This window comes from Alexandromys fortis, unplaced genomic scaffold, assembly GCF_014885135.2.
Source record: "Alexandromys fortis isolate MF-2015 unplaced genomic scaffold, M_Fortis_MF-2015_v1.1 scaffold_173, whole genome shotgun sequence".
Classification (NCBI taxonomy): Eukaryota; Metazoa; Chordata; class Mammalia; order Rodentia; family Cricetidae; genus Alexandromys; species Alexandromys fortis.
In genome coordinates this window covers 1,446,561-1,473,045 of record NW_026068051.1, presented here as the reverse complement: position 1 = coordinate 1,473,045, position 26,485 = coordinate 1,446,561, and the positions used below count along the sequence as shown (strand labels likewise).

The 26,485-nt window shown below is 51.7% G+C and overlaps 1 protein-coding gene across 3 annotated transcripts in view; it reads left to right on the top strand.

The window, feature by feature from the left end:
* Window positions 1-20,085, top strand: part of Tbx4 (T-box transcription factor 4) — a 28,265-nt gene extending 8,180 nt beyond the window's left edge. For 2 of the 3 annotated variants that reach the window (XM_050119547.1, XM_050119545.1), the window contains exons 4-9: window positions 3,909-4,028; window positions 4,636-4,783; window positions 14,948-15,100; window positions 15,784-15,872; window positions 15,953-16,188; window positions 18,083-20,085. In XM_050119547.1, coding sequence (XP_049975504.1) covers window positions 3,909-4,028; window positions 4,636-4,783; window positions 14,948-15,100; window positions 15,784-15,872; window positions 15,953-16,188; window positions 18,083-18,702 — 1,366 coding nt within the window. In that variant the 3' untranslated portion in view covers window positions 18,703-20,085. The remainder of the gene's footprint in view (window positions 1-3,908; window positions 4,029-4,635; window positions 4,784-14,947; window positions 15,101-15,783; window positions 15,873-15,952; window positions 16,189-18,082) is intronic. The other variant, XM_050119546.1, reaches the window with a different exon arrangement.
* Window positions 20,086-26,485: the final 6,400 nt, after the last annotated feature.

The following is a 26,485-nucleotide window of genomic DNA, read 5'->3' as shown; positions in this document are numbered from 1 at the left end:
GAGAGAGAGAGAGAGAGAGAGAGAGAGAGAGAGAGAGAGAGAGAGAGAGAGAGAACGTGTCATTTAAATGTAGGTTTCTTTGGGTGGAATATTTCTTCAAGAGAATGCCGGCCCATCTAAAGTTTATAGCCCTATAGAATTCAAAACAAAACAACAATGAACCCAGGGTGTAACCACCTCCAGATAAGGAGAACCTCCCCAGTCCCTTAGCCTTCTTCTTGAGTGCCCTCCGGGTCACCACCGCTGCCACCCTGAAAACCGCTTTCCACACTTCTCGCCCGCCCGCTCTGGCGGTTTTAATGCCTGCATTTAAGGGAAGGCACGTGCAACTGCTTCAGGCCTCCACCCTCAAGGAAGTCGGTGGGGGGGGGGGGGCGTTCAGCTAGGTAGGGAGAGTCTGGTGAGGTTCCAAGATCTTGATTTCCACTCTGTCCCCGGGATGTGGGAGTGTGCACTAATTCGGCGCCTTGCGTTTGTCAACCAGAAGATTCAGGAGCCAGCCATCCCCGCTGCGTCCTCTCCCGGCGGCGAGTTTGCATTTATAGATCTGTGGCCAAAAGCACAACGCCCCCCACCCTCGGGCCTGCATACAGAGGAAGCTTATCCTAGCAGCTCATTCTAAAGCCATTTCCGAGTAAGAAACAGATAAAGGCTCGGGTCCGGTACCCTTTCAGAGCCGGCTGCTGATCAGAGGGGAGGTCCCGGCTTTCATCTGCTCCCGGCGGGCGGCCAGGCGGCCAGCGTGTTTATTCCCCTGGCGGAGCCGCTTCCGCGCGTGCTGGCCGCCGGAGCTGTCTGGGGACAGCGCAGGAGCGGGGACTCGGGGTGGCGGGGAGAGGGAAGGCGCCGGGGCACGCGCGCGAAGGGTACAGAAGGGTGCCGGCCGTGTGGAGCTCAGCAACAGCTAAACCTAATGACACCCTCCTTCCTGCACCTCCCTTCCCAGCCCTGAGCGACCCCCACCACCACCACCACACACACATACACTGTAGGGTGTTATTTTCAGGTACGTTTAATGTCAATCAGAAATAACGTATAGCTCACAGGATCATTTCGTGTGTTTCATTAGCAAGGAGGAACTTTGTCAGTAGAGCGCTAAGGAAGTCACAGCTTCCAAATTCAGTCTAGCCTCTTCCGAGGAGGCCTGCTCACCTGATGAACAGCCCTGCAGTTTGGGCGTTTGGGTTCCAGCAATAACCCTTTTCCAAATCAGGGGCAGATGTGAGGTTGGGGTGATATTCCTCGCCTTTCCATGCAGCCGCCCTTCCACCCTGGACAGACAACTGATATGGGGCATGGTGTGGCTGGCAGCACTTGGGGCCCCCACAGTGTGGTGTGCAGGTCCTTGAAGCATGCCTTCAGCAAGCTTGGCTTAGGGCTGGCCATCTGTTTCCAAGAGCACAGTCCATCCTGAGGCAGGGGACCCACACCAGATATCCTGGTACTCTCCTTCCCCACACAAGTGGCCTCTGGAAGGGCGCAGACCCTGTAAGCTTTGGGAGCAGAGTACAGGAGTCTGAGTGTCTGCCTGGCCCTCTGAGGCAACATGGGAAGGCCAGGGTCCCTCCGTCCCCTTTCGTTCCAGTCTACACACATTTTTGTAGTGGCGGCTAGGCATTTCTTCCTGGCCCTTGTATGTGGGTCCTGGCCCTAGAAGGGGGCTATGGCTGTCCTCTGCTGGTGCCACCTGCAGCAATTGACTACCCGGGCCCAACAGCCAGGGCTGCCCCATTTTGTTGCTCTTTCTGTTGCAGTTACCAAACGGTGGCCTGGAGGGGACAGAGAAGGCCAGGCAAGGCAGCTGCTGCCATCCTCTTTAGCTTTAGACCCACCAGAAGTGAGGCAGGGCCACAAAACAGAGTGGCACCCGCTCCAGCTATGCCCCTATTCCGGGCTGAAGGCTGGTTTGAAGGAGGAAGCTGGATTGGGTTCCTGAGTTCTCTGGCTCACCCCCCCCCCCATCCTTGGAGAGGGGGTGGATTTGAAAATGCTTTCAATCGACATCTGAGACAAATTCTTCCACACGGTTTATAAGTCCCTAGACTTGCAGTAAGAACTGCCGTTCCCCCCCACTTCCAGGCACGCATACAGGCACACATGCGCACTTGACCCACAAGCTCATGCACATGCGCCTGGAGCGCCATAGCCGCCCTTTTCTCTCTGCAGTGTGTGTCCTAGTCTTTCCTGTAGCAGGAGAGGTGCATGGGCTGGACTAGGCAGGTCCTGAGGGGGGAACCAACTCTTCCAGAACCTTTCTGCTCAGGGTCCCAGTTTGCTGTGGGGTCTGGCAGCTGTGGAGAACTTTATTCTTTCCGGAAGTCCTACTCTATCCAGGCAAGCTAGTACTGATGACAAAATGGAGGTGGGTGTGTCCAGTCTGTTTGAGGTTTTCAGGGCAGCATCTTATGAGGTTCTCTGGCTTAGTGAATGGCTTGCTGCTTTGATTCTCAGCACCACAGTGGAGGGATGGGTTGAGGCTCCCGCATCTGTGGCTTCGGTCAGGTTTGGATCCTGCTTCTCTCCTGAGGAACCCCTTCATGATTTGGTTTATTTGTTTTTGTTTTTTGAGACAGGGTTTCTCTGTGTAGCCCCGGCTGTCCTGGTACTGTAGACAAGGCTGGCCTCAGAGATTTACCTGCCTTGGGAGTGCTGGGGTTAAAGGTGTGCACCACCACCACCCTGCCCTGCTGATTTTTCTTTTCCTTTTCTCTTTCTTTCTCTCTCTTTTATTTTAGTTTATTTTTTTGAAAAGGTTTTTTTGTGGTATATAGTTCTGATTGGGCTCTAACCAGAAGTCCCCCTGCCTCAGCCTCTTTGAGTACTGGAGTTATAGGGCGGGAGGAACAGCCATGCTATTTTGAAATGGAGTATGTGACCCATATATAGTGACGGTCATCTGACCCAGTGTGTGCTAGGCAAGTGGTCTATACCTGAGTTCCATCTCCAGCCCTCTGTGGGGAGTCAGCTGGGGAGGGGCGGGAGAGGGGTTCTGTCTGCCCTGCTCTGGTTCAGCAGGAGCAGAGGGCTCCGTGTTCCTGCAGGTTTGCCTGTACTGAGTGCCCTAAGGAAGCTCTTCTCAGAACGTTCAGTTAGCGTCCTGGACAGTTTCATCACGGGCTACAGGAAGACTCGCTTTTGTTGGGTCCATTTTCAGAGAACTAGGCCATACCCCTGGCTTGTGGGACATGGAACAGAGCAGAGAATCAAGGAAATGGTAGTAATGTTATCCTTATTTGAGAGGTAGGGAAACTGAGGCACAGGAGATCTGGGCAGGTGGCCTGAGGCTTAGCTGGTTAGAGGTAGGCCCGACTGTGACCAATGGCAGGCTGATTTCTGCTTCCATGTTTTGGCCCATGAGGCTTCTCCAGTGGCTTCCTGGTCAAGGTGCTGTGTATGGCCTCAGTGAAGCATGCGCCTTGAGAAATACCCCTGCAGCTCACACAGGAAGAACCAGGCTTAGCAGGGTTTTCCCCTAGTTTTCTTTCCTGTGAGAAAGGCATCTCACTGCCTATGAAAGCCTCTGACAGTGGTGTCCAGGGCAGCTGCACTAGGGCCCTATGATGTCACCTCAGAACTTCAGCTGTTTGTAAGCTGGCAAAGGACTGGGGACAATTTGAGACAGCCACAATGCTACTGAAATGCCCCCTCGCTGTCCCAAACAGGGTCTCTATCCTGCCTGCTGTGGTTCACAGCTACCGGGTCCCGATCATGGGGGATTCCCGCGGAGGGAGATTTGGACAAGGTGTACGCTGTCTTTCTGGGTGTAGATTGACAGCTGGTGGGGGGTCTGGTGTGGTTTGAACAGTTCTGTCCTGTGGGACAGTGAGGACAAGAGAGAAGTGGGTCATAACCTTTGGCTAACTCTGCTGTTTCTCCCACTGTGCCGCCTCAACCCTTGACCCCCTCAGGAGGATGTTCCCCAGCTACAAGGTGAAAGTCACAGGCATGAACCCCAAGACCAAGTACATCCTGCTCATCGACATCGTCCCCGCAGATGACCACCGCTATAAGTTCTGTGACAACAAGTGGTAAGAGGCCCAGGGCCTGTCTCTCCTCGGCGCTGGCGCTCCTTCTTCCAGTCAGTCTTTACTGCCCAGAGTCATGTTGCTGGGGTGTTTCCTGCACCCAGGCAGGGGCTGAGGCAGGTGTGTAGGCTTCGCTGGCCTTTGACGGGCCCTAGAACATCTGACTGGGACTCTCTGGGGTCCATGGTGGCGGAGGTCATAGACGCAAAAGCTAGACTAGAACTCAGAACAGGCTCTGGATTTGAGACGTTCCAGCTGACACGTTTACAACACTGGAAAAGTTAAAAAAAATATATATATATATGGGTGTGTGGAGGATGGAGAAGGGGTTGGTAGCTCAGGGGTTAAAGCACTGCCGGTAAATAAATAAAACTTATAAATAAAACACACGAAAGTGCCCACTCTCCCTGAAGTGTCTCTATAAACAGCCCTAGTCTTTGAAGTCAATGCTGGCACCTTCCTTCATCTCCCCCTTCTCTCTAACCCCTCCTCTCTGCCCCCCCCCATCTGCACTGGGCCTTGGTTTGCTCTCAGGGGGAATGGGGAGTTTGGCTTCACCAGACCCCAGGGAACTCATCTGCTGCCACTGTCTGTCTGCTTTTGTCTGCAGGATGGTCGCAGGGAAGGCTGAGCCAGCCATGCCGGGGAGGCTTTATGTTCACCCAGACTCTCCTGCCACGGGGGCCCACTGGATGCGGCAGCTGGTCTCTTTCCAGAAGCTGAAGCTGACCAACAATCACCTGGACCCCTTTGGCCATGTAAGGACCGGGGTGGTGGTCTTGGGAGAGAGAGCAGCCGTGGCGGCGGTGGGGGTGGGGGTCTTAAGGTTTGAGAACAGGAGAGACTCCACTTTTTATCAGGCCTCTGACCCTGCACATCAGCTGTGCATCCCCTTCCTCCTCACCAGCTGGCGACTCTGGGCAAGGCTCTCAGCCTTTTTGAGTCTCTGTTTCCGTGTATAGAGACTGGGGTTGACTGTATGTGCCTTCCGTGGTAGTGAGGCCTAGATGGGGGGATGTGCAGGAAGTTTCTTACAGAAGAGCCACGTGAACGGTGAGTATGGCCGTGGAGATGATGAGGAAGGTGGTAGTGATGGAAGATGTTGCTGATGCTGGCAGCTGTGATGATGATTGACAGGTAGTGATGATAGCCACACTGGTGATGCCGAGACGGGGCCCAAACTATTCCTGTTAGATTCTACAGATGTGAATTCTGAAGTCCTTCTGACTTCTGGAAAGGGAGCATTATCTCTGGCTCCTGGCTCAGCCGCTGCCTGGGGTCTGGTTCATAGGTCAGGACCGGGGTTATGGTAGTAGGGGCGGCAGTGTGGCTGCCTGCAAACATCCTAATCCCAGTTTCTCAGGCTCATTCTTTCCCCTTCTGGCCCTGGCAGGCCCACAGAAAGGAAGTTTTTATGTGAAAATCTTTAGCTCAAACGTGTTGCAAACAGAAGCCTGGCAGCCAGTATCGTCTTGCGGGGCATCAGACCCTGTCTCCATGGATGCCTGCGATTCTCTGGTAGTGTGGTGCAGGGGTGTGGTGGGAACTTCAGGCGGTGGAGGCCGCTAGGTGCTGCACACCTGAACACAAAGGTCACGTGGGACAAGGGCACAGGTCTCTTGCACAGCTCAGTCTCTGGGGAGACTGAGTCAGGGTCCTGAGAAGAAAAGTTCTTTCTGGAGAAGGCCGGAAGTGCTTCATCCTGTTTGACAGGAAGCTCCTGGTTTCAGTTTCAGAATCTGATCCAGCTTTCTTCTTGGTCATCGGTGGTGTAAATACACATTTAGAGTACAGGATGCAGCAAATTAACCTTTTCTGTTTTAGAAGTCTCTATCCTGGGCTTTCCGTGCAGATCCCAGTGGGGAGGGTCAGCCAAGCCCCAACTCCCAGAGCAAATCCTAGCCAGGTCTCTGCCCATGTGACTCCTGCTGAACTTTGCTTGGCTGGACTGTGGTATGGGGCTTACAAGATGAGGGAGGGCCTCTGATGTCAGTGGGGACTGTAGAGACAGGGCCCTCTAACTATAACCCTGCAGGCTCATCTAGCACTGGCCGGTTGAGTGAGTCAGGAGCTTGACAGGTGAAAGCATCTTGATATTAAGGGTTTGGATGGGATCTTGGGTACACCTGCTTGTTACCATGGCTCTCAGCTACAAGGTGTTTCCTAAGACATTTCTGCTTCCCTGACCCTGCAGAAGGTGAGAGGAGAAGGTACCCAGGCTTGGAAAGCCAGCTCTTTAGAAGGAGAAAATACTATGTTTTCTTAGCTCATCCCCCATCCTTTGTGGCTCCTCATGGTTTTTTGTTTTGTTTTGGTGTTTTTGAGATAAGATTTCTCTGTGTTGCCCTGTCTGTCCTGGCACTTGCTGTGTAGACCAGTTTGGCCTTGAATTTACAGAGATCTGCCTGCCTCTACCTCCCGAGCACTGAAGTTAAAGGTGTGTGCCACCAGAGACAGGCAGATCTCTGTGAGTTCGAGGCCAGCCTGATCTACAGAGCAAGTTTCAAAGCTACAGAGAAACCCTGTCTTGAAACCCCCCCCCCCAAAAAAAAAAGCATGACACCTACAAGGTCATTTGCAGCTATTTGGGGCTAGAGAGATGGCTCAGAGGTTATGTGCACTGGCTGTTCGTTCTTCCAGAGGACCTGGGTTCAATTCCCAGCACCCACATGGCCATTCACAACTGCCTGTAACTCTACCTCCTGGGGATTTGACACCCTCACACAGACATACATGCAGACAAAATACCAATGCACATAAAGTAAAAATAAATAAATCTTTACAAAAAAAAAAAAAAAAAGAAAAGAAAAAACCAAGGGCGTGTGCTACCACTGCTCTGCCTGGCTCTTTTCTTAATTTTCTGAGGACCAGGTATGAGGGTTTGGGCTCAGAAGCTCGTCTTTCATGGCACATGGAATCTAGAACAGGAACTTCTCTCACACCACTTGGCTAGAAACCACTTTGCTCCCAAAGTCAGGGTTGATTTCTAAATGAGAAACCTGTGGGGTTTTAAATCTTCTTTAAAAAAAAAAAAAAGATATATAATGTTTGTGGGTGTTTTGTGTGCATGCCTGGTTCCAGAGGAGGTCAGAAAAGAACGTTTGATTGCCTGGATTTTAGATTCTTGTAGGCTGCTATGTGGGTGCTGGAATTGAACCCAGGTCTTCTGGAAGACCACCTACTGCTGCTGCTGAGCCATCTCCAGCCTCTCCATGTGGGGCTTTGCAGCAAACACCCACAAGGAAATTTCCAGTAAAAACGGTGGAGAAGGAGGCTCCAGAGGGCAGGAAGGCTCAGCGTATGACCTGGATTTTGTTAAGAGAGGGGCCGGCAGCAGGAGCAGAAAGGATCATGGGAGTAAAGCAGGCCAGCCACTGCTGCAGCATGGTGCACCTTCAGCTCCACTTCTGGCTTTGTGCTGCTGCAGACCTGACTGTCCATCTCTTGCTGCTTCCCTCCCACCCCCACCCTTCCAGGAGGCCCTGGCTAGGTGGCCCCGTGATGGAAATAAGGTGCGTCCCCTCTTTCCCTCCTCATCTTTTAAGAGTCTAGCAATACTTCTTGGGCTTCAGGAAGCCAGGTAGGATTGAAGTAGATCCGTAGGGACTGGCACACAGGTCTTGCTTTCCTGCAAATCTGGAGGCGGGAAGGCCATGTGTGCAGTGGGTTGTGCATAGTTCTGGGTGCAGAGAGATAGATGGCCGCCATCATCTGTGCCAGGCCTTTCTGCTTACAGCTGGCTGAGGAGAAAGGGCGGGCTGTCTCGCAGGGTGACTCTGACTGGGAAGGACTGAGATAGCCCTCATCGAAGTTTCTTTCTTTCTGTTTGTCTGACTTTCTGTTTTGTCTGACTTCCCTCCCTCCTGAGACAGGGTTTCTCTGTGTAGACTAGGCTGACCCCGAACTCAGAGATTCATCTGTATTTCTTAACAAGACATAGGTACACTGGAGGTGGAGGGGGGCATCCATAACATCTTTTCCCCCTTCCCAACATCCCAGTGACATACCGAGGTATGATTCTATCAAAGTTCACCCTGAGGAACAGTGAGCTTATTGGTTTATTCACAGAGCATAGATATGGGGTTACTCACAAGAGTGTGGGTGCTTCCCCCGCAAGAGGCTACACTGAAAATCTTTACCCAATATGAATAATAGCTTTGCAATTCACCGCATAGTGATTTTCCCCACCCTATTTACCTTCCTCCATTCCTTAGCCTTGGTTCTGAGTTCAAATACAGTTCCTCTGGGGAGGAGGTGCAGGCTCTCTGTGCTCAGAGCATGCGCACCTTCTCCTCCCTGTACTTAGAAAGCTGTATCTGAGTACTTCCGTTTGTATCTCTACAGTTGATTTTTGAATCAGAAACACAGTCACATGGATTTAAAAATAAGTCACCAAGGAGACTGGGGAGATGGCTTAGTTGGTCCGCATAAGCCTGAGATAGATCCGCAGCATCGATGTCAAAAAGCCCCGCTCAGTGGCGGGTGTCTACCAACCCCAGTGCTGTGGGTGTGGACAGGTGGACCCCACTGCCTAGTTATCAGAATTATCAGAATTAATGAACTCTGGATCCTGTCAGAGAGCCTCAGAAAGTAGGATGGAGAGCAACCCAGGACGACGCTGGATGCTGACCTCTGGCCTCCACATGCACACGTGTGCATAAGCACAGCACAACACATACAAAATTCGTCACGGAGTAAATGCAAGTGTTTTTGCTGTGAGGTGGTTAGCCGCTGTTCCTACTTTCGGCATTGTTGGCACATACAGGCAGAACAGGCTAAGATACCAACGCCTTGTGCACCTTGCTCTGTGAACAATGTACCCTGGTGATCCTTCCGTTGAGAGAGAGCTTCCTCTGCCTCCCGTGTGGTTGCGTTCTACCTTCCTGTGGTTCCATGAACAACTTTGCTTTGCCAGGTGCTTTGGTCTTTGTTTTTTTGTTTTGTTTTGTTTTTGTTTGTTTGTTTGTTTTTGAGGCATAGTAGCCCAGGCTAGCCTTTAACTTGTGATCCTTCTGCCTTCGTTTCCAGAGTACTAGGATTATAGGATTATACACTATCCTAGGCTTTTTCACTTCTTTGTTTTCTGAGACAGGGTCTCTCAGTGTAGCCTTGACTAGCCTAGAACTTGCTACGCAGACCAGGCTGGCCTCACACTCTAAGAGATCTGCTTGCCTCTGCCTCCCAAGGGTAAGATTAAAGGCGTGCTACCACACCTGGCTACTTTTCACTCTTGATTACGCTTGAGTGGGTGCAGTAATGGCCTGCTCACAGTTGGGAAGGAGAGTTTTGAAGATAGTCAGCTCCCTGCTGTCAGGGGAATCCACAAACGTGTGTGCCCACTGTGGCCTTCCTGGAGGGTGGGAGGGGGGCTTTCTCGATTATTCTTTTCCTTTCTTGTGTACATGTATGTGGTGTATGCCTGCACGGTCACGGGAATGTGGTGTATTTGCACCTGTGTGCACACGCATGTGGAGATCAGAGGTCAGCCTTGGATGCTGTTCCCCAGAACTCCATCTGCCTTCTCTTCTGAGAAAGGCTTTCCCTGGACCTCATGCTCACTGATCTAGATACGCTGGGCATCCAACCTCAGGGACCGTCCTGTCGCTCACTGCCTCAGCTTGCAGGTTACAAGCATGTGCCCCAATGCCTGGCTTTTGACATGTGTACTGAGGATCGAACTTGGGTCCTCATGGTTGTACTGACAAAGCCACTCCCAGCCCCAGCCCTTTAGATCCCTGACAGTTAGATAGGCAAACGATAGGAACCAATTGTAGTTTTAATTCACGTCTCCTTTCCTTCTCCCTGGGCATCTCCTTTTCTGTGAACCGTGTGCTTCTTGCTCTACTTTCCCCTCAGGTTTTCGAGCTCATCAGTTTTTAGCTTTTATAAATGTGGAAGCTGTAGGTCCCGTCTAATGCGTTGGCCAGTTTGTCACTTGATCTGGCCCACGGTGGTTGTGGTTTTCCCTGGCAGAAGTTTTTGATTGAATTTATCCTTTCTTCCTTTATAGGTTCTGGGAAGACCTCAGTCATTTCTTTATGAGGGAACTTTCCTTTGGTACTTTTTTAGCATCTTTCTGTGCAGCCCAGCTTGGCCTCAAACTTATGATCCTTCTGCCTTAGCTTCCTGAGTGCTTTGGGGAGCTGTTCTAGCCACCATGTGAGCTCTATGATCAAACTCACATGGTCAGGCTTGGCAGCAGATTTTTTTTTTTTTTTCGAGACAGGGTTTCTCTGTGGTTTTGGAGCCTGTCCTGGAACTAGCTCTTATAGACCAGGCTGGTCTCGAACTCACAGAGATCCGCCTGCCTCTGCCTCCCAAGTGCTGGGATCAAAGGCGTGCGCCACCACCGCCCGGCTCTGGATTTATTTTTAAGTACAAAATAGGAACCCTTTAGAACTATGCTAGCATCTGATGGAGGTGTCAATCCTGATTTTTCTGTCTTTTGAGAGAGCTACCTGGCTGTTCCATCATCAGTAAGGGAGGCTCCTCTTTCCCTTCTTCTGCACTCTGGGTCCCCATGTGAATTTGTTTATTCATGTGCCAGTCGCTTTAACTGCTGAGACTTCTTGATACATTTAGAGTTTGGCAGGGCTTGTTCCCTTGGCTCTACATTTTTTTTTCCTTCTTGGCGAGTTGTGTGTGTGTGTGTTTCGTATGAACTGTAGGATCAGCATGCGGAGCTGAAAAGGAAACTTGCGTTTCTACAGTAATTCCTTTAGATTGTAAATTGGCTTTGGGAGGATTGCGAGGAATGCCCTCTTCTTGACTGGAGTCATCTCCTTGTCATTCGGAGTGCATTCAGGTGCCCTCCCTAAGGCTCTGCACATTCCTGCGGGGTCTCATCTCGGGTGTCACCGCCATAAATGCACCGTATGTTCTCACCACTGGATTCTCGGTGATGTTATGTCTCACATTGTGTCTGGATGCCCGGAAAGCCAGTGGGCACTGGCAGACAGCATATGAGTCATGAGCCCACACAATGGGGTGCTGTTCAGACAGGTGGCCTTTCCTGGGCCAGGGGGCTGCTGTCCCCCATAGATCTATGTCTCCTTTCCCTCTTTGTCACCCCCATTTCCTGACTGATAGTGTGCCAAGACCCCACCAGTGCCTTGGGAGCTACAGAGACCTGAGGACCTGTCAGGCCATCCCTACACAGTAGGTAAACCGAAGTGCAGCTCAGGAGTTAATGCTGCTTCTGCCTCTGCCTCTGCTTGCTGACTGATGTCCAGGTGTCTTCTGACGCTCTCTCCATGGTCTATTAAAATGAGGGTGGCAATGTTGACTTTGTAATAAGATGTTGTTAAGATTAATTACGAGGTATGTAAGACACCTCGCCAGGGCCTGGCGTGAAGGCTGCGCTCTCCTGACCCCTTACTGATGGCTGTGGCTGTGGGAAGAGGTAAAAAGGTTCCTGGCTGTGTGTGAGAACCCAGGTTGCTGTCCTGGGAGCGAGCTCAAGGCTTCTCACGTGAGCCGAAGGTCTTTGCCTGAGCCCTTGTTTTCCCACTTCCACCTTAATATTTCTCTTCCCTTTCTTTTTTTGACAAATACCTCATTCCACAGCCGAGGTTGGCATGGATCTCTTGGGGTCCCTCTTCCATCTCAGCCTCCCAAGTCCTGGCATCGCAGGTATAAGCCGCTACATCCACTCTCCTGCAGATCCTATCCATGTCCTAACCTGGGCAGGGTGGAGGAAGTGATCTTAGCAAGAGCACGATGCTGGGTAAATCCAGTTTTAAATGTAACAGAATGTACGTCAGCCTGCCGTTGTGTGGCTGGTATCTGAGCAGATGCTTTGGGGTCCATGGTCCTTACAGTGTCTAGCAGACACCTTCTTATTAGTCGTGAGGTTTATCGAGAGCAGGGTGTACTTTTTCCAAGGCCATCTGGAATCTGCTGGGTCGCCTGTCTTCATCCAGCTGTGTGTCCTTGGGAGAGTCATGTTCCCACTCCAGGCCTTCTGTTCCTCGTTGTAAGTCCAGGGGGTTGGGTCAGAGCCCCCTCTGCACTCTGCCTTTCTAGGGCTCTCAAGTTCTTGGATTCCAGTGGGGCTAAATCTAGACCTCAGTGGCAAAGCACGCATGGTAAGCCCTTGAGATGGATGTCTGGCGCTATTGTAATTGTTAAAATAGAGCAGGCTTCTGAATTGTGGCCAGAACATAATGAATCCCATTTCTGTAGAACAGCGATGATGATGGGGGACCAGCCGTGCAGTCGGGGGGTTGATGTGGCTAGCCCGTTTGGCCTGGCACCATTCTACAAGGGAACCCGGCACCTGAGGAGCTCCTGACTGGAGCCAGGTGCGTGAGTTCTTTCAGAGTCTCTCAGGCTCACAGTACTGGGGTCCAAATCTCCATGTGCACTGGTTTGATGAATGGGGTCCTTCCAGACAGGTTCCAGACTATTAAGAGCTTGAAGGGTGTTTGAGAACACCTGGCTGAGAGCTGTACTTCAACAGATGGGGACCCTAGTGTCTGGGGAAGAGCTTGCTCAGGACTGGGGGCTGGTGGAGCCATAGCAGGGAGGCTTCTCTGCGGCCAAGGCTGTTCCCTCTAACGCAGTGGCTCTCGATCTTCCTCACGCTGTGCCCCTTCCATTCAGCCCCTCATGTTGTGGTGACCTCCCCTGCAACCGTATCATTATTTTTGTTGCTACTTGGTGACTAACTTGGCTACTGTTAGGAGTCATGATGTAAAGCTGTGTTTTCTAGTGCTCTTAGGTGACCCCCGTGAAAGGGTCATTTGAGAACGGATGCTCTAGGGGCTCCTACCTGCCTCTGCAGGCCCCACAGTTTCTGTTCCCTGGAAGGTGTCTTTGGCAGTCTCTCAACACAAGTCATCAGGAACGCTGTCCTGGGCTAAAGTGGTGGCCGTGGGAGGAGGGAAAAGGAAGAGCCTGTGCTCCTGGTTACATCGTGGCGGCTGCAGAGCTGGACACAGTGGCTGTGGTTTGGGGTTCTGTCTGGTCTGCCTTGGTGATGCCAGCCTAGGAGAACCAGAGAGATTGGGACCCATCCAGCGTTTGGGGGAGCTGCAGCGTGTGAATGGCCATAGAAAGTTTGTATTGGATACTTGCTCATTTTCAGATTCTGACTGGAAAAAAAAAATGCCAAGATTAACTTGTCTCTGGTGAGCAAAGTAAAATCTAGAGGTTTGGAGGCCTGGCCCGGCTCTGCGCTCACTCAGCCAAGAATCCTGACTTGCAAAAGAACAACAGATAGGACCCTTTCTTCGGGAAAGTTTGTTTATTTTAGTGGTAGTGGGAACTGAGCCCCCATTTCCAGCCATGGGTGAGTTTGTAGTTTTGAAGAGTTAAGAAGAATTAGAAAGCCACATGGCACAGGCAGGGCAGAGTGAGAAGCTTCAGATATGGGAGGTCCCACACAGGGCCGGCCTTGCAGAAGGAGAGAAGACAGGCCTAGATGCGCAAGAATGCCAGTGCAGCAGGAAGGACCATGCTGAGGTGGGGACACACCCAGGCTGCCTCCCCAGGAACAGAGGTCCTCCCTGAGTACCCGTGCCTTGGTGACTTGTACAGGGTGACAAGTCTTGAGGTGCTTCCTAAGGCCCAGCTCTGCCATATCAGGACATTCCTGGCTGCAGGAAAGATGTGTTCTTCTGCCTTGTTTTGAGTTGGGCAGTGTCCTGCGCTACCAGAGAGCTCTGCCTTTATCCTCAAGAGGGTAATGGCTGTTGTACAAGACAGAAAGGCTGGCCAGAGCACCCAAGTGAACTTCAGAGCCCAGGGCAGGCAGAAGCCCACAACTAGCCTACGCCAGCCTTCCAGATGCAAGACAAGCATGGAACCTTCTGGGCCTCAGAACTCAGCAAGGCTTCCCAGAAAAGAACCAATACTGGGCCTTTTCTCTTGGCACCGTGGCCACCCAAGGGTTAAATATTTCATTCCACAGAGGCTGAGGCAAGCCTAGCCTGGAAGGGGCACCCCAGGCAGAGGAAAGCATTTTGAGGGGAAGAGGAGCTGAGGGCCAGCAACTGAGATAGAAAGCAAAGGGTTAACAGATGCAGCAGAGCTGATAAAATGCCCCAAATTCCTGGTCCTGCCTCCAGTGGGAGGGCGTCTGGCAAATGTCAACGATAAAAAATGCATTTTAATGGCACCTGATGTAGCCGCTACTGTGAGGGCACAGCCATATGAAGCACGTTGGGGCAGTTAACTACTGTGTGTTTCTGCCTGGGCTCTGGTGACCAAGCATCTTGGGCTCTTCCCTACGCTTCAGTCAGCTAGACTGACCTCTGTCCCCAAGCCCGCTGCTCTTGGGTGCTCGAGGTCTCCTGCAGGCCCAGGCATCAGTTCAGGAACTTGGCTTGTCACTGATGAGTGTTACTCATGCTAGGAAGTGATCAGCTCGGAGGGTAGCAAGCCCCAGACTTGCATTGGGCCCCAAGCTAGAGCAGGACATTTCCCTCCCCTTCTCCTGTCTCTCCTGTCCTGCAAACCCTTACCACAGTTGTTGACAGATGTGTGAGGTGGTGGCTGAGCCCTTACAGTGGGCAGTCCCAGGAAAAGCAGGACACCTGTAGGTTGAGGGAAGGGGGTAGGCTGTGTACTAGGATCTCACAGTTGAGCTCCAGAGAAGGCGAGGGACATAGGGTCAGTGTGTCGTCAGCTCTCTGATCTTTTGCCTGTAGCTTAGCTAACTCAGCTGTACGGACTTCTTCTTTCTCTAGGCTCTTGATTGTCACTGTGAAAAGAGTCCCACTCTACAAAAGCTGGGATAAGGTGCCCCTAGAACAGAGAGGCTAAGTGAGGCTGTGGGGGTGGAGTTGGGACCCCAGTTCCTTTATTTGGGAGCTTTGAGACATTTCTGGGTTCAGTTCTGGGTCCTAGGCTCTCAGGAAGTGGCCAGCCAGGGCCCAGGGGGTGGGGCCTGGGGCTCAAATCAAGACCTTCTCTCACAGATCATCCTCAACTCCATGCATAAGTACCAGCCACGGCTGCACATCGTTAAGGCCGATGAGAACAATGCTTTTGGCTCCAAAAACACAGCCTTTTGCACCCACGTGTTCCCAGAGACATCCTTCATCTCCGTGACCTCCTACCAGAACCACAAGGTATGGTAACCCCAACCCACACTGAAACCCCACCCAACCTGCCTTCTTCCTGAGGTGAAGTGAGGCTCTGCCGACCCCAGGGCACATCAAGTAATGAATAGAAAAGCAGAATAGTTCAGATAGCGAGATCGCCATACTGGGAAACAGCCAGGTTTTAAACCAAGGAGTCCTGGAGAAGGCGGAGCGAGGCCAGTAGCTGAAAACGAGAGGCATGGAGTCGGCCTTGGGGTGTGAGGGTCGGGTTCTTTCCTTTTAGAATCTTCTTGTAGAGATAGTTTGGGCTGGCAGGGAGAGGAACCTGGGTCCTGTCAGCTAGATGGCTGGCATGTGCCAGTCACCACCTCCTCCCTTACCCTTGGTCATAGGCTGCAGTGGGTTTTAGAAGTGTGGCCAAGTCAGATTTCCAGTCACACAGAATCGTTAAGGGGATTGACACATGCAGGGGTCAAAAGAAAGCACCAGAAGGGCTGAAGCAAACAGAGCAGACAACCTGGGATAAGCTCTTACGAGCAGCCAGGTCAAGGATGACCCAGTTGGTCCTGGACAGCACGCTGGCTCAGGGCTGGGGTTCAGCTTCTCCAGGCCATACCTAGGTTCTCATTAGGCCTGGGCTGGGGGAGGAGGGCTACTAAGCCAGCCTGTCCTTTCTCCTCCCAGCCACTCTGTGTGTCCTTTTCCGACAGATCACACAGCTGAAAATTGAAAACAACCCTTTTGCCAAGGGATTCCGGGGCAGTGACGACAGCGACCTGCGTGTGGCCCGGTTGCAGAGGTGGGGGCTGCCCTGGCCAGGGGTGGGACGGGAAGACCCAGGAACCCTAAAGCATCTTCATTCTCTCCCTGCTCCTCCAGCAAGGAGTATCCGGTGATCTCCAAAAGCATCATGAGGCAGAGGCTCGTCTCCAGCCAGCTCTCAGCTAAGCCCGACGTCAGCCCCCTGCACAGCGCGCACCAGGCACTGCAGCACTACCAGTTTGAGAACGGGGCGCACATGCAGTTCGCTGCTGCAGAGCCCCAGGACCTGCCCCTCAACACCTTCCCAACGCAGAGGGACTCCAGCCTCTTCTACCACTGCCTGAAGCGCAGAGGTAGGGATCTGGGAACTGCCTGAAGGCTGGACGCCGTGCAGGCCTGTTGGTTCTCACTTTTATGTGACCTTGGGAATCCTCAGACAGTTCTTTTTTGTTTGTTTGGTTGGTTTTTGTTTTTGTTTTTGTTTTTCAGACAAGGGTTTCTCTGTTGTTTTGGAGCCTGTCCTGGAACTAGCTCTTGTGGACCAGGCTGGCCTCGAACTCACAGAGATCCACCTGCCTCTGCCTGGGATGGGGTTCCTCATGCTCAGCTCTGCCTATAAGGAAGTGGGAAGCTAGATTGTTGGCAGTCTCAGCCGCAAAGCAGGGAGGACCCACAATGCTGGGTCTGATGCTCTTCACTGAGCCCTTAAGGATGCCCACTGGTTTCTTTGGAGCTGAAATGAGTGACTGGGCACTTGGCTTTTTTCTAACACTGGCCCCAAAACCAGCATGTCTAGGCTTTGCTGCCTATTCTGTTTTCCACAGACAGATTCAAGCGCGACTAATGTTACCTTGCCAAGAGATCTTCTTAGGTCTCCAAAATTCTGTTGGGAGCAAGTCTTGCTTTAATCCAGAACATTCTGTCAGCTCACTTCTAGAGATGAGCCTGGCAGAGTGCCAAGTGTCCTAGATGCAAGTCCCCTGGAGGTCAGAGGAATGGTCGTTAGACCTGATGCTGCCTCTTTATTTTAAAAAGGTGGGCTTTTCATGTTATTCTATAGTAGTCAAATTTCATAAATAAAGCTCTGCTGGAGCTCATCTATCCCATATATGGTCTATAGCTGCTTTCATAGGTCAGCAACCAAACTGAGTAGCTGTGGCACATACTGATGGCCTTCAAGTCTATGCTACCTGTCTGGCCCTTTGCTCCTTCCAGAGTAACTGGGCCACCTGCCAATCACGGGAAGAGGTGGGGAAAGAGGCCTACATATGTCTGGGCAGCCAGGAATCAGTCAGTCTACAGCTGGGCTAGGAGGTCCACCCCTCTTCCTCCAGGCTGCCCAGCCCTGTGAACACGGATCCCTAGAGAAGAAAGCGCAGGAGGGAAGCCAAGATCAGCCACAGAGGGGAAGTGTTCTTGAGTTTGTTGAGAGGGGGGCTGCCCCAGCCCTCAGGCCTCAGTAACCCCTGGGTCCCAGGGGCAGACATGTTACTCCAGAGGGTTGATCCCACACAGTCGGGGCCAGGGTGGGAGTCGGAGGGCGGTAGTGTTGGAAGATGCAGCGATGTGGTTTGTGGTGGCTGCTGGCGTCATTCCAGAGGGTCTCAAAGTAGCCTGAACAGTCAGTCTTTTCCCTTGCCGCTAGTGCAGCTGCTCTGTAGAGGCGGCTGGGTTGGGATCGGCAGGACAACCGCAGATATGCCTTCCTTTTGAACACAGCAGGGTTAAACTGCTCATCCCACCTCCAGACAGCAAACGCTTGCCTACAAGCCTTTTTGGCCCACCGCCTCCTTCCCGAGGCTCTCCGCAGTAACATCATGGCCTTAATTTGCTGGCTAGGTCTGACAGATGTGGTCTCTGGGCCTGCTTCGTCCTGGCAGTTGCCTTCACTCTCCTGGGCCAAGGCGGGGCTAGCCCGAGAATGCCAGTGTGCGGAAGGGCCTCTGAGCACCGCGAGAGTCGGGCTGGCAAAGCTTGGTGTTGCCTGATGCAGTGCGTTCCTCAGTGTCCAGTGATGTGGTGTCCCCCGTGGTCTTTGATGAGGGTCCATAATCTGAGCACTTCTTGGCCATTGCCACCTTATAAAAGCTGCGGCTGATTCAAACGGTTCTGGGAGTACCAGGCAGCATGGGGCCAAGATGGGTGCTGAGAGGAAAGGGCAGGCTGTTCTGGCACATGGGGTGGGCGAGTGCACCAGGCCCTGGGCCGCTGGGAACACTCCTTCCTGAGCACTTCTTTGTCTTCCAGCAGATAGTGCCCGCCACCTGGACTTACCCTGCAAGCGATCCTATCTGGAAACCCCCTCTTCGGTGGGGGATGATCACTACTTCCGTTCTCCCCCTCCCTACGACCAGCAGATGCTGAGCCCTTCCTATTGCAGTGAGGTGACCCCCAGAGAGGCCTGTATGTACTCGAGTTCAGGGCCCGAGATTGCGGGGGTGTCTGCTGTGGACGACTTGCCCCCGCCCCCACTGAGCTGTAACATGTGGACGTCGGTCTCGCCGTACACCAGCTACAGCGTGCAGACCATGGAGACTGTGCCTTACCAGCCCTTTCCCGCACACTTTGCCACCACCACGATGATGCCACGGCTGCCCACCATCTCGGCCCAGAGCGCCCAGCCACCAGGAAATGCCCACTTCAGTGTGTACAATCAGCTGCCCCAGTCTCAGGCCCGAGAGCGGGGGCCCTCCGCTTCCTTCCCTAGAGAGCGTGGCCTCCCCACAGTGTGCGAGAGGAAGCCGCCCTCCCCACACCTGAACACTGCCAATGAGTTCCTCTACTCCCAGAGTTTCTCCTTGACCCGAGAATCATCCTTACAGTACCATTCAGGAGTGGGGACTGTGGAGAACTGGACTGATGGATGACGTGACTGCTGTATCCTTGATAACCCCAGGACCGTGTCAATCCAGAATTAACCTCTGTGGGTGGCTGGCACTGCCAAGAAACATGGGAAGGTATTCCAGAAGGGGTGTGTGTGTGTGTGTGTGTGTGTGTGTGTGTGTGTGTGTGCATGCTTGTGTTTCTACATGCATGTGTGTGTGCTTGTGTTTCTACATGCATGTGTGTGGCTGGAGAGCATCTGTCTTCTGACATGCAGCTAAGGCCAAGACAAGAAAAAAAAATACAACTGTCTAGGAAGTAATTTAGACTTCAGGAGCCAAGTGCATTGTTAGCTGGCATCTCTTGACATGCCCTGGGTGGGATGAAAGTGGAGGGCTCACGAGTTATCTAGAAGTTTTTGAAATATACTCTGATTTTACTCAGGGGCCAGCTGAGGTCTCTGGCACACAGAGGGCCTTTCTTGGCTGGGATTGGGGGTATCTGTGCTTGCTTAGGGTTCTCGGCCCTCCACCTGTAAGGGGAGCCGGCCGGCACTCTTAGAGACAGGAGTACCCCACTCCTTTGGCTTCTGGAGATTGTCTGAGACTACCTGAGCCTTGGAGTACTGTGAGGGTGGAGCTGGCCATCCATCAGCCTGGGCTTGGATTCTTGAAGCTCCAGGGTCTGAGGCGTGACTTGCAGAAAGAATCAGTGCTTGCTTTTCCTTCAAGGGGGAGGGGGGGGAAATGCCACCATTTTATCTCTGTCATCATCATGAAGGTCAGAGCCCCTTCCCCAGCCCCAGCATGTGGCCTCTCAGCCTGTCAGATACCAGCTGCAGCCTGTGATGGGCAGCCAGTCACACCTTACCTGGCAACATCCCTAACTGATGTTCCACATCTGCTGGACCCATTCGGCGCCCAGGAAAATCCACATCCCCAGAGCAAGGAAGCTGGCAGAAGGAGAGCACTTCAGCGGTCCTGCTCAGAGGAGCAGATGATTCTTCCAGAGTGGGGAATGAGGAGAGCTCGCACTCAGTCCATCAGCATCCAATGTCACCAGAGTGTCAGGGTGGCTGGAGTGAACGCGAAAGCAGAACCTGGAAATCACTAAACTCTTTGCATGCTGAATAGCTATTTATATATTATATAAATAAATATATAAATAAATATATCTCTATCTCACAAATGCGGGCCACATGTCAAATTCAGCTTTGCTTTTTACAACTAAACTGACTGAAAATGAATGCTGGAGGGAGTATTTGGAAAGACATCTATTTAAATTTTTATTACATTTGATGTTATCTAAGAATGGTTTAGATATAACATATATATATATTATAAATGCACACACTACAGATAAAGCTTTATTAGAAAACACATTAGCTGACTGGTGGTATGAAACTTCCAGGTGTTTTGGTATATAGCATGGACATTTTATTTTGCATATTGAGACATAAAAGCCATCTTACAACTGTGAAGTGTGTGTGTCCTTTATTAATGTCTTGCCATTGCTTGGTGGTGGTGTCTGCCTCTCCTTTTTTCTTCAAGTGTCTGGTGGGGCCCTCAGTGCCTCTCATCTAAGCGTTTGTATCTAGCATGGACCCTCAGAATGAAGTAAGTTCCAAGTCCCTTCTATCTTATGTTACTCCCTAGGTTATGGGACTGTGTCCCAGGCCTCACAAAGACCCAACGAGAGAGTAGACAGGCAACAGGAATCTCATCCCTTAACAGTTAACACAACCCTGCAAGCGGGGGGAAGTAGTCTCAAGAGTAGAGAATCCTCGGTGGCATTTGTGCAGTTACTTTGGAATATAACTACAGAGCAGGTTGGAGGCAGAGTCTGGGCTGTCTGGAGCAGCTGGCTGTGTGAGTTGTCAGCCAGCTTCACCCTAGTGGGCCTGAAGTGAGACCCTGGCCTCAAGCTGGACAGTTTCAGGCAGATGAAATCCAACCTGGGCTTCCCTCGTTAGGAAAAGTGGTTCCAGAAAGGTGCTGCTGGGAATGGACCAGTTCCCTGCACACGGCCCTCATGCCTCGTCCATCCCCTAAGGTGTTTCTCCATCTCCTTGGTCTCCACTTGTCTTGAAACCCAGGAGAAAGACGCAAGAATTGGGAGGCTTTAAAGCCTCTTCATCACGACTAAGATTCCTTGTGGCTGTACAAGGGCCCTCTGGCTGGGCAGCTTCCTACTCCCATACCTGCTGGTGCCCACTAGGACTTAGTTACAGAGAAAACCTTGATTTAGCTCAGGTACAGGGAAGGCGGCTCTTAACTCCCAAGTGTCCTGCTCATTTCTGTCCAAAGATGGTACCCAGTCCAGGACACTCCACCTGGAACTGGAGGGCTGGGAGTATGTCCCTAGGTTCTCTCAAGTGCCTATTTAGCTAAGAGAAAGTTGTTCCCAAAGAGGTATTCGACCTTGAGGCAGCCCACAGAGTCCTGACTTTCTGGGAAGCCTGAGTTTCCCTGGCTGCCCCACCTGGGCATAGCAAGAGCAGGGCCTGCAGTGGGATTTGTGGAACTTTTCCTGCCCCTCTGAATCAACAACTCAATAAAAAGGGGGCACATGGGATCTTGTAGAACAAAGGGCACCATTCAGTAGCGCCAGCAGGTCATACATCATCGGCCCAGAAGCCTGCCACATGACACGGCCTGCTTCTACTGCGCCCTGCTCGGGAAGGAAAAATAGCTGATTATCACTCAGCTACGGGTGCTATGATTGGGTGGCCCCCTAGGTTCCCCTCCAGCCAAGGGCTAGAGGTCTCTCAGCCTGGAAGATCAGCCACCGACTACCCTCAGGGACAGCAGATCCTGGAATCACAAAAGAGAAGCTGGGCCAGACTGACAAATTGTTAAAAAACCAAAGCGATTTCTAGCTTTGGCAGGGCCTCGGGGGGTCAAGAGGCCTCTGCTGGCCCCTCTAATGGAGCCTGTAAGAAGAGAAACAGCCTGGCCCTGCAGTGCCTTATCTTACAACATAAAATTAAAACCCACTTAAAAGGCCGGAGGGCACGTTAACATTCCGCCTGCTGTCTAATTGAAGTAGTTCCCAGTGCAAAGGATTTTACTTGAAAGACGGCTCCCTCCAAGTCGGGCTCTCCTGCCTGCTGGGGCAGGGGCGGCAGGGAGGGAGAGACCGTCATTTCAGAGACCTGCGCAGAGCTCAGGCCAGAAAAGCACACCGTGTCTGCTTTGCGGTCCCCAATGGTGGAGGGAGGGGGTGGGCAGGTGGTGACAGCCAATGTTCGAACAGGCTAAGTTTTCTAGTTTTGCAAAATTTACAAATTCATTAGCAGTTATGTCAGCAGAGGCCAGACTCATTCAGGTAATGATTCAAATATGGTGAGCCCCACAGCAAAAACCTGGCAGCCTCTGTGGCCCAGAGGTTTCGATTCCTCCCCCCCCCCCCAGCAACCCCTATGCAAATCTCTCCCAGGTCTCCAAGGCATACGGAATCAATCAGAGTCATCCTGTAAAGGGTGGTGAACTTGCACTGGCCATCCTGAGTAATGGGAACCAGTCAGCCCCAAGCCGGCTGGGACTGAAAGCCAAGGTGACAGCTATTAAGCAATCGTGCGCAGAACAAAATGGCAGAGGGGCCGGGTAATCAATTCAATTTCAATGGGCAGCCCACGCAACTGCAGCGTCTGTCGCAGCCGATTAGAGAGGGCCAGCCTGGAACTTTCAATGCGAGGCCATCGCAGATCAGAAACAGGCCCCGGGATGAAAAGGGAACGCGCGTCTCCTGAGGAGCGGGCGATGAAGGACTCTGTTTTATGTGTCCGTGTTCTTCTTCCTCTCCTTGAAGAAAAGAGAAGGGGAGAAAAGCCAGCAGTTTGGAGATTAGATAGTTTTCTTTTCAGCCATTCATCATTATGAAAGAAAGAAGACAGGGCAAGAGCAGAGAAAGCTCCAGCGGGATTTCTGCGAAGTCTCACGACGAAGGACTGGCTTGAGGCCGTAGCCCACTAGCCCTGCCTATTACCACAGTCAGATGGGGCCTGCAGAGCGTCCAGGGTCCCTCTTCTCCAACAATGGCAAACAGGCCCCAGGGCTCGCAGGATCACAGGCATTCTCCTGCAGAAATTCCAAGCGCCCAAATTGTATCATTTGTGAAAATTAAAACCTGGGCTAGAATAACGAGGAGAGGAGGAAAATGGAAGAGGAAAAGATGAGAGGGGTTGTGGGAAGACCAGCAGGTAGGGCACAGGAGACCCCACTTCCACTCCTCCTGGACCGAGGTCAGAGCAAAGAGGCCCCTTTTGCATCTGCTGCCCGTCAACACTAATCCCAGCCAGATGGCAGCTCCCAACAAAATTCTAGGCTCAGACTCGGTTGCTCTATTCTCTGGTACAGAACAAGGGAAGCTCCCTGGGCACAGAAGCCAGGAGAGCTCAGTTAGTGTAGGGCTTTAGAGAGATGGGGGATGCTGGTGAGTTAACCCAAGGGATGCAGGAATGGGGGGGCATTCTGGAGCCAACGCTGGAGTGGGAGGGCTCAGGGCTGGGCTGGGAATGAGGGAGAAAGGGTTGATGAGAGACCAAGAGTGAGGGGTGCATGCGCTTGGATGGCTCTGACGACAAGAATTACAGAGATGATTAAACCAACCTCATAAGAACATAAAATGCAAGCTGAGTGGCAACGTGCCACTCCTGTCTAACTGTTAGCAGGAAAAGAAAGGGGAGCCTTTAATGGTTATGGCTGGTGGGAACAGACTGCTGGCTTTTCTGGAAAAAACAATTTGGTAGCCTGGACAATGACTCTAAAAGTATTCACATCCTTAAGAGAAAGAATAGCCAGAGAGGAAGACACAGCTGGATGCTGTGCTATGCTCATTGTACTATTATTTTTAAAGCCTCCACTGGCAGAAAGCAAATTGGTAAATGATGATTTCCCTCATATTCTGGGATATGATGCAGCCAATGAAATTATGATTACAAAGAGCCTTTAATGGCATGGGAACCGATTGAAAATCAAGTCAAAAGGAAAGACATAATAGAACATGATCTTGAGAACATTTAGATAAAAAAAAATGGCGTAACCAAACTAAGTATCATTAAGTAGCAATTAATAAGTGAATAAAATACAAACTCATGACTTCTTATGTGGAAAAAAATGAGTAATAGGTTAGTCTCCCAGTTTTGTTCAATACAAAACCAAACTCGAACCTGTGTGTGCGTGCAAGCCCTTATACGTGCATGGTGTGTACATGGTAGGGGTAGATGTTTCGGAAGGACTGGTCTGAGGGTTCTCACATCTCTGTTTTGTTCAGCTTCTTACAATAAGCGTGTGATCACTTCTGCAATTAAAAGATATAGTTTAAAAAAAGAAAAAGAAAGTGTAACTATAGAATTCCTTGAGCCAGAAGAAACTACCCAAGTGCTAAGAGCAGTAACTGCAAGAAGAGGCTGAAGCCACTGCTAGGGATACAGAAGGACAGCTTTGGGGGCTGCCACACCTTGTCTGGTTCCTTTGGACTCTCCCAGGTCTTCAGTGCTACTGCTGGTTGGCCGCGGGTTGCGGTCTTCCAGGTCATAGAGTATTCTGAAGTCCAGTCTCACGCTCCTCTCCTGACACTGCCTCCTGGGTTATTTCTACTAAAGGTTCGCAGGGTACCCCACCCCGCCCTGTTCTGACCCATGCCAACACTGCCTCCCTGCCTCCCTCTCACCACTGTGGGCTCGGTGCCGACTCGTTGTGCCCCCTACCAGCTCACTTCAAACCCATGCCAAATGGTGCAGAGTCTACCTCCCAAAGCTCTCAGCCCATCTCAGCCTTTCTCAGTGTCTACATCGTCCTGCTAAATCCCTAGGTGAGTCTGAGCTCCTGTCCCCCTTCAGTCAGAGCTTTGGAATATTGTGAGTGGCACTTCTGTGTCACCCATGTGTGATGGCCGCTGAGACCTATGGAGCCAGGGAACTGCATTGGCAGAGACAGAAGTGCTGCCTACATGGGGCCCCCGCCTGAAGCCTGGGGTGGCCCAGAAGGAAGGCAGGTCAGCTCTCAGGTCCCAGGCTACTCATAGGGTAATGGGCAATCTGAGTACCCTTCTGCCCGACAGGCCTGCAACTGGAGTATGATGTTCACAGTGACAGGAAGACTAGGTCAGGGATATTCCCAGCATCCAGCCTTGACACCTGTCATCCCTCTGACAGTTCAGGTTGTCTGCTCTCTTAAGACGGCAATTCCATGGGAATCACGCTCAATCCACGCCAACAGTCAATTGATTTTTGTCTCAAGAAAACAAAACCAAAGACAAGACACGTTCAAATCTGGCTCCTTACATAAGGGAGCTGAGCACAAGATCCTGATAGAGGGAGCATGCTCAGGAAAGTCCCTCCTTCACCCCTACACAGCCTGGTACCTGTGTGGGTAGAGGAGGCAGCTGTCCGAGCATCACTTACCATTCTCCCGGCAGACAAGTTGGCTAGATCTATGCCCTGAACTCCAGTCTAGACCTTTGGGATTTAAGGAATTAGAAGACTTTTTCCAACAACATCTTACGACACTGAATGTTGCTGCCATTTGCCAAGGTAGAAAGTGTGGTTCTGACTTTGGACTGGACAAAGAATTGCTGCCGAAACACAGCAGCTAGAGACAGTCTGGGCCCTGGGACTGAGATCTCCTGGGTCTGAGGTTCCAAATCGGGCCACATCTGGGTGGGGCTTGTTGGAACTGAGCTGGTCAGAAATTAGGAGGCTAATAGCCAAAGGCTCTGGTTTTGTTTTGCTGAAATGGGGGTCTCAGTAGCCTTGGGGAGGGTTTTACTATGTCGTCAAGGCTGATCTCAAACTCAAAGGAGTCCTTTTGCTTCAGCCTCCGAGTATCGTGATTACAGGCCAGATTCACCAAAGCTCAGTGTTCATTGGCTCTGCTGGTGAATCTGTGGAAGGTCCTCTCCGGCATCCCGTTATGGACCACTGAGCCAGGTGGTCTTCAAGCCTTTCTGCCTTACCAGGAGAGGGAGGACTCTATTCTCTTGTGTTTCTATTCTAAAGATACCACAACCTTCCAAACAGTGTGTGTGTGTGTGTGTGTGTGTGTGTGTATCAGACCCGGCCTTGTCACCTTCTGGCTTGTGTTTTTTATTTTTTTGTGTGCCCCCCCCAGACAGGGTTTCTCTGTGTAGCTTTGGTGCCTGTCCTGAAACTAGCTCTTGAAGACCAGGCTGGCCTTGAACTCACAGAGATCCACCTGCCTCTGCCTCTCAAATGCTGGGATTAAAGGCGTGCGCCACCATTGCTCGGCTCTTTTTAAACAACGAGGCCATTTCTTTGTTTCTGTTGGTGATCTGGAGACAATGTCTAAGCACTCGTGGCTCTTAGGGTTGTGGAGGGTTTCTTCCCTTCCTCTTCCCTTCCCTCTTCCTTTTTCTCTTGGGAAGCGGTTCACACAACTCAGATAAGCCTTGAAGTCATGATCCTCCTGCTGGGCATCCTGTGTGCTGCGGGCACAGGTGGCTTGACTGTGTGTGTGTGTGTGTGTGTGTGTGTGTGTGTGTGTGTGTAAGCACCTTGCACAATCGCTGATGTTCTTGGTGTAAGGAGGTCAAACACCCGTGTCACACTTCACCGCTTCCCTTAAGGGTCAGACATTGCTTTTGCCTTGCAGAGCCAGACAATGAAGAGCGAGTCTGAACTCTGGAGCTTTTACCATTCTCATCTGTCTCCTGAGAAAAGGAAACTCAAATTTCTACTTAGTTTGTTAATCACCAGCCCCCAGGCACTGGGCTTGATGCCCCACACAGCCACCTCCCAGGAGAGCAACCCCAGGTCAGGGAGTTGAAGAAATGTCTCCAGGCCATGCTCTAAGCCCACGATTGGCT